This window comes from Cariama cristata, unplaced genomic scaffold (assembly GCF_000690535.1).
Source record: "Cariama cristata isolate BGI_N322 unplaced genomic scaffold, ASM69053v1 scaffold30969, whole genome shotgun sequence".
Lineage (NCBI taxonomy): Eukaryota > Metazoa > Chordata > Aves > Cariamiformes > Cariamidae > Cariama > Cariama cristata.
Window position 1 is genome coordinate 10738 of NW_009637954.1, and position 6432 is coordinate 17169.

Here is a 6432-nt window from a genome sequence, read left to right on the forward strand (position 1 = left end):
TAGAGCACAGCCCCTGCAGGGCGCTGCAGGTGGCTTTGTGTACTAAAGCAGTGGCAAACCTGGAGTACTGAGCATAGCCAGCTACTTGGAATTAATTTCTTCAGCACATCGTTTCTGAAATTTCAAAAGACATTTGAGTTTAAGGCCCAGTGTCACAGCAAGCACCAAAAGGTGAGATCAAGTGAACTGTACTTGGAAATTTTAGTTTTTAAGGGGTGAACTTGCTCACGTAGACATTTCAGCCAGTTCTTTTATCTTGCCAAAACATATCAGAGATCAGCCAAAAAGAAACCAGCTGTAGAAGCTATAAATGAGTGCAAAGACCTCAGGCTAACAGTGCTTGTGATGCTTTTTACTCTAGCATAAGACCAGAAACATCCAGCTCAGATTCCTCAGGGTTATTACTAGGTGTACAGTTCTGATTAAATATGTGTTTGGGGGATTCTCCAAACACGACTTTTAATGTGGTCCAATTTTGAAGCTAGTCTTTCATAAAGCAGTTGCTGAGGTTTATGAGTGTCTATCTTGCAGTGCTTAGGGGAGATCAGAGCCAGCAAATAATCACCTTATAAGCCTTTATCAGAGGAAAACATAAGCTGTTTTTAAATATTTGTGTCTTTACTTAGAGGCACTAGGAAATGTGGTGAGAGTTTTAAATGAAGGCTTGCTGAGGTAAGGACCTGGGGTATGTCCTGTCTGGCTTGGCAGAGCTATGCTTGAAATCTGTAAGAGGTAGTGGTTTCCCCATTGGAGTAAACAGGGGCGGTTATGCTATTCAACATCATGCAACACAGATGAGTGTGAATGAATGATGGGATTTATGCTTTTTGTCGTTATTAAAGAGATTGCAATGGGTGTTTCAGATCCCAAAGAAGAGAAGGAAGAGGAGGAAGTTTCCAGTGTCCTCAGCCACAGCTCTCCTGTCAGCACAGCCAGGCCTAGCAGAAGCTGGCGTAGCAGCAGGTCAGCCACTGCAGCCCGCCAGCGTGACAGTGAGAATTCACGTGCCTCCAGATCCAAGACTGGTTCCCTGCAGCTCATCTGCAAGTCGGAGCCAAACACAGACCAGCTTGAATATGGTACGTGTGAAGCCATGGCATGAAAGTGCCTGGAGATAGTCAGGTCTTCGGAACCTTTGGAGGGAGCTGGATGTGGGTGTAACTTTGTGAGCTGTATGCAGACTGTGGCTGGTACAGGCGTGGTGCTTCTTGGTCACGAGTACCTTCTGCCACCAGCACTCCTGACACTGAATGTCGACGGAGGTATCTTGAGACAGATGAGCTCACTGCAGCGAACACAGATTGAAACCTAATGGTGACTTTTCCTTTCAGAGGTCACAGAAGAGCATCAGTCCCCAGCTGGAATCAGGTAGGAAACTCTCTATTTTGTGGTATTTCTTCCTATTCGGTGTCTCGAGAAGGGAAAATAAGGGCCTGACTTTTTTCAAAATAAATGCTTCTGTGAAAGGATCTATGGGATGCACAGTAGCTCTTGTTTTCAGACGTGGACCTTTGCATTTTTAGTCTGGATTGCAGATGGACTGCAGATGTCAGGAGATCCTGTGGAGAAGTGGATAGTAAGATTTGATCTGGACATTCACCTGGTAGCTTTGTTCCTTCAGGAGCAGATGCCGTAGTTAGGTGGGCTCACAAGAGGAGGCTGTTCTGCCTAGCCTGTCTGTTCTGGCTGTCATCATTCTCCGTAGTCAGTGCAAACTGTTAGCTTTCCGCAGTCATGCTGGATGAGAAAGTGTTGTGTAATAATGCCTTTCCCATCCTAGGAGATCATGTGTGAATATTCTTGCAGTAGTGCTTAGGCTGTTGCTGCTAAAGTCCTCTGTTCTCCTTTTCTCCCAGCAGTGATGATGAGGAGGAGATGCTCATCAGTGAGGAAGAAGTTCCCTTCAAAGATGATCCAAGAGATGAAACATACAAACCCCATCTAGAGAAGTATGTTGGATTATATACTTTCGGTGGTTTTAGACCAAAAAAAGATTGTGACATCTTAGTTGAATGAGCTTAATATGACCCAAAAAACCTGAGCTAGTAGCTATGGTGGAATGGCTCCCATTGGACACAATGTTTCCTAAATATTGCCTACAGCTATCAGGACTGTTCTTCTCTAATGGACTAAAGCCTTTAGAGCCCTGCTGGCTGCCAAGTTCTTCCGTAATCCTTGTTGATACTTCAGCTTAGAAGTGGGACTTGATAAATAGACCTGAACTTCGATCCAGTTTTTGCTTAAATCTTTGTAAAAAGCCGACAATGAGACAAGTATTGGAGTAATATATTGTATTTGTATCTTTGTAGGGAAGCGCCAAAGCAAAGGAGAAAAGTTAGCAAGGGGAAGGAGGAAAAAGAGAAACAGAAGGAGATTAAAGTAGAAGTTAAAGAAGAGAATGAGTTTCAGGAAGATGAAGAACCACCAAGGAAGTGAGTAAAACTCCGCAGTTATATGTAGCAGTGTATATTGTGTATTTAGCATTCTTGCTAGTGTACAACAGGGTTTTGTTGTTGTTGGCTTCCCCCTTCCTCCTCTGGGCCTGAAAGGTAATAGGGCTTCTTAGCATCTTGTGCATGTTCGGCAAGGAAAAATAAGAGTTGGTACTTTCATTTAGTTTAAGTTGAGAGGTTTTTCTCCATACTGTGGTGTAGTCAGCCTACCTGGATATGGCCACACGGTGCGAAATAGTTTAGAGCATTCTTAAAATTCATTTCTGCTGTGATGTCTGAAGTGGATTAGATTATATTAGAAAGCCAGTCTGAGAAGGCAACATCTCTTCTGTTGTGTGCATAGAGGCAGACACGGGAATACTTTGTACATGTTGTGTAGTAAGTGTCCTCTTTGTACGTTTGGGGCTAACATACCAGAGCACAGGAAAAACAACTGTGTTCTCCCTCGTTTTGGAGAAATAAAAGAAGAAAGTTTTGCTACCTAGTCAGTCACTAATGCTTTGAGTGGAGACTTGAAACCTTTGGGTATGCTGTCACTGGAACTCAACACTGAAGCTTTCCTTCTGGCAACCGAGGTAGATTGGATCTATGTGTCTGTCAAAGCCGTTCTCTGGGATTGTCTGGGGGGCGGCGGCGGGGGGAGGAAGCGGCTTTTGTACTTTAGCTCCTCTGTGAGCAATTGGAACGAATGGGACTCCCTCTGCTGGTCTGCGACGTGGGGCTCTGCACACCTTCCTTTTAGTTTCTCTTGCTGTTTCTAAGCTGCTGCAGAGCTGATTTACATTGGAGAGGCGAGTAAGGATGCTGATATTTTGAGAACTTTTTTTTCCTGTTAGAGATGGCTTCCTGAGGCTTGTGGTTGTGTTGTTTGGATCAGACACTACTTTTGTGCATAGTAAAACCTGTGCCTCTTCTGAAGGCTTGGCTTTAATGCCGAGTGCCTGTTCGGCATATTACTGGCATGGTCTTGCTATCAATAAAGATGTCTCGGAAGGACTTCCATCAATCTACTGTCAGTGTCTCTGCAGCAATATGATCAAGCAGGCACGATGTTCTGGGCAGAGCTATTGCTTGGGAGGGTGCATTTTACATGTAAGCATAGGTCTGCTCAGATGGAACATAGATTTTTTTTTTTTTTTTTTGTCTTGGCAGGTGTATAAACTACTATAGTTAATTCAGAGGACTTTAAAATAGCTGCTAGATCATTAATCCCATTCTTCCTAGCCATGCAGATAGATGTTTTTCACAGGATACGAAACGTCACCCAACAGAGCAGAGGAAATACGGTGCACCATCAATTGTGGACTGTGTTGGCAAAATAACATGTTTATAAAAATGCATTAGGACATGGGAGGGGTTGTGAGACCAAACCATGTGAAGCATTTATTTCTCAAGAATGTTGCCTTCCTCTGAATCTGCCTCTAACTTGCACTCGATTGATTTCCCCCACCCCCCACCCCCTCCAAGAACTTGCAGTTAATGAAACAATACCTTGCTAACTGTCTGCAACAGAAACTTCTAAGAGCAGAATCTTGTGTGCTGATGTGCAGCCTGGAAAGGGATGAATTTGATTATAAGGCCAGAAGTTGTTTGGACAGTTGCAGATTTAAAAGAAAAAAATGTGAAGTGTGTGATGTCTGGTTGAGGGTTTTTTAAAGCAGCCATTCCTTGCTCCATTGTGGCGTAAGAGTTGGTAGTTTCTAACCAAAGCCTCTTGGGCTGTGTCTGTCTGATACCTGTTTACTGGTATCTGCACGGTTGTGAATGGTGCACAGAGACACATTTGAGCTAGGCAACCATATTCAAAAACGTGTTGTACACCGGACCTAGCAGGTAGTCGTGCAGCCACAGCCTGACTGCGGCAGAGGTGGGGTGATTTGAGGTCTGCCACATGCCACCAGATGTCATGCAGAAAAAAGTGTCACCCAGGTATCAGAAACATGGAGACCACAGCTCCACAGGGAGTGTTCTTCCATGTGATGTGGCGGTTCTGCAAAATGCAGGGACAGTTTGCATGGAGGCCTAGTTACGTAACTTCTTTAGGGAACCTACCTGTCTACTACAAGAGAGTTTCCTTAGAAACTCTTCAGGCATTTTGATCCAGAGCAGGTGGTTGACTTGCCAGAGCAGCTGACTTGCTGAGTGCAGTGTTGCTTTTCAGCCTAAAAGCGTAGAAGAGTTCTGTAGTATTTCTTACAGCATGCTCCTGCTTTATAGCGCATGCTTCAAAAACTCTGCCCACTACCAATGTAAGGAAGCTTCTTTCAGTTCTGTTTCTGTAACCCTGTTATAGGAGGGGAAGGAGGAGAAAGGATGACAAGAGCCCAAGGCTGCCCAAGAGAAGGTAAGTGATCCCCTTCTCTCAGTTGTGTTCTGAAGACTTGCTTTCTTTGTGTCCTGCACAGATATGTTGATTGTCTCAAAGCCATCTCGCTTGCACAGTATGGAAATCTGCCTTAAAGGGAGGGGGAACAAAAAAAAAAAAAGATAGCAGCATGCCTTGTCTTCCCTACTTTCCTTCCCCCTTCTCCCTGTAGGTGTGGGTTTGATTTCTTCTAACTGAAGCAGTGCCCCCTCCCTGCCCCTGCCCCACCTTCTGAGTTGATCCCTAGCCTGGCATTGCCCAGCAGTGAGGCTCTGGGAACTCTGTGTCTCCTGGGGTTTTCTCAGCTGTGGGGAGAGCCCTCAAGTGGTACTAGGAGTGGAGGAAACTCTTGGACAGAGTCTCTATCAGCATGGCCCACACAGGAATATTGGAGCAGTAATCCTTAGCTCTCACATCATGGAGCTGCACATGCACTCATTTCTCTTACTGCTGCCCTGGCTTCAGATGCATCAGCTAACTACTTTTCCTATTTCCTTACTGATTTCTTAGGAAGAAGCCTCCAATACAGTATGTCCGCTGTGAGATGGAAGGCTGTGGCACAGTCTTGGCTCACCCACGTTACTTGCAGGTTGGTTGAGATTTTTCACTTCCTGAATAGCATGTTTGAGGGCAGGAACTCAATTTGGAACTGCCATTTGGAACAGGCAGATAATCCTCCACTGGCACTGAAGCAGTCCTTTCTAATGCTCTGTTTTTGGTAGGCATAATCAGCTGTGGCCAGTTGTGGCCACGTGTGTCTTTGTTATCTGTCCTGTTGCTAGATGTCCACATTTGTTTGCTTTTCTTCTCTCAATGGAGATCAAAGCCTTTGTGTTGATGGTACAAGAGTGTCTTGTCAGTGATTGGAGTCTGGTGGCCTGCTGTTGTGGTTTAACCCAAGCCAACAACTAAGCACCATGCAGCTGCTCACTCACTCCCCTCACCCCTCAGTGGAATGGGGAGGGGAATCGGGGGGAAAAAAGTGAAAAAACTTGTAGGTTGAGATAAGAACAGTTTAATTAAAATATAATACTAACAAATAATAAAATATAATAATAATTGTCATGAAAAGAAATACAACAAAAGGATAAAACCCAAGGAAAGACAGGTGGTGCACAATACAATTGTTCACCACCTGCTGACCGATGCCCAGCCAGTCTCTGAGCAGTGATCGTCCCCCCACTGCCCTGGCCAGCTCCCCCCAGTTTACACACTGGGCATGAAGTTGTATGGTATGGAACATCTGGGCTGGTTCAGGCCAGCTGTCCTGGCTGTGCTCCCTCCCAGCTTCTTGTATACCTGCTTTCTGACAGAGCATGTGAGACTGAAAAATCCTTAACTTAGGATAAGCGCTACTTAGCAACAACGAAAACATCAGTGTGTTATCAACATTATTCTCACAGTAAATCCAAAACACACTGTACCAGCTACTAAGCAGAAAATGAACTCTATCCCAGCTGACACCAGGACACCTGCTGAGAGGCCATCTGGGATCAATGTGTCTCAGCTGTTCTCTTAGCCATGTAAAGAGAGAGTCTACAACCTTTCACTTTTCCTTTATAGCATCACATAAAGTACCAGCACTTGCTGAAGAAAAAATATGTGTGTCCTCAT

At 44.8% G+C, this 6432-nt stretch overlaps 1 protein-coding gene across 1 annotated transcript in view; it reads left to right on the forward strand.

Annotated features, from left to right (window-relative positions):
• The first annotated feature begins 850 nt into the window (after positions 1–850).
• The window catches only part of LOC104168082 (E3 ubiquitin-protein ligase ZFP91-like), a 7342-nt gene continuing 1760 nt past the window's right edge, over positions 851–6432 (forward strand). The window contains 7 exon segments of the mRNA XM_009708539.1: positions 851–1079; positions 1332–1368; positions 1857–1949; positions 2310–2432; positions 4747–4797; positions 5329–5407; positions 6382–6432. Coding sequence (XP_009706841.1) covers positions 851–1079; positions 1332–1368; positions 1857–1949; positions 2310–2432; positions 4747–4797; positions 5329–5407; positions 6382–6432 — 663 coding nt within the window.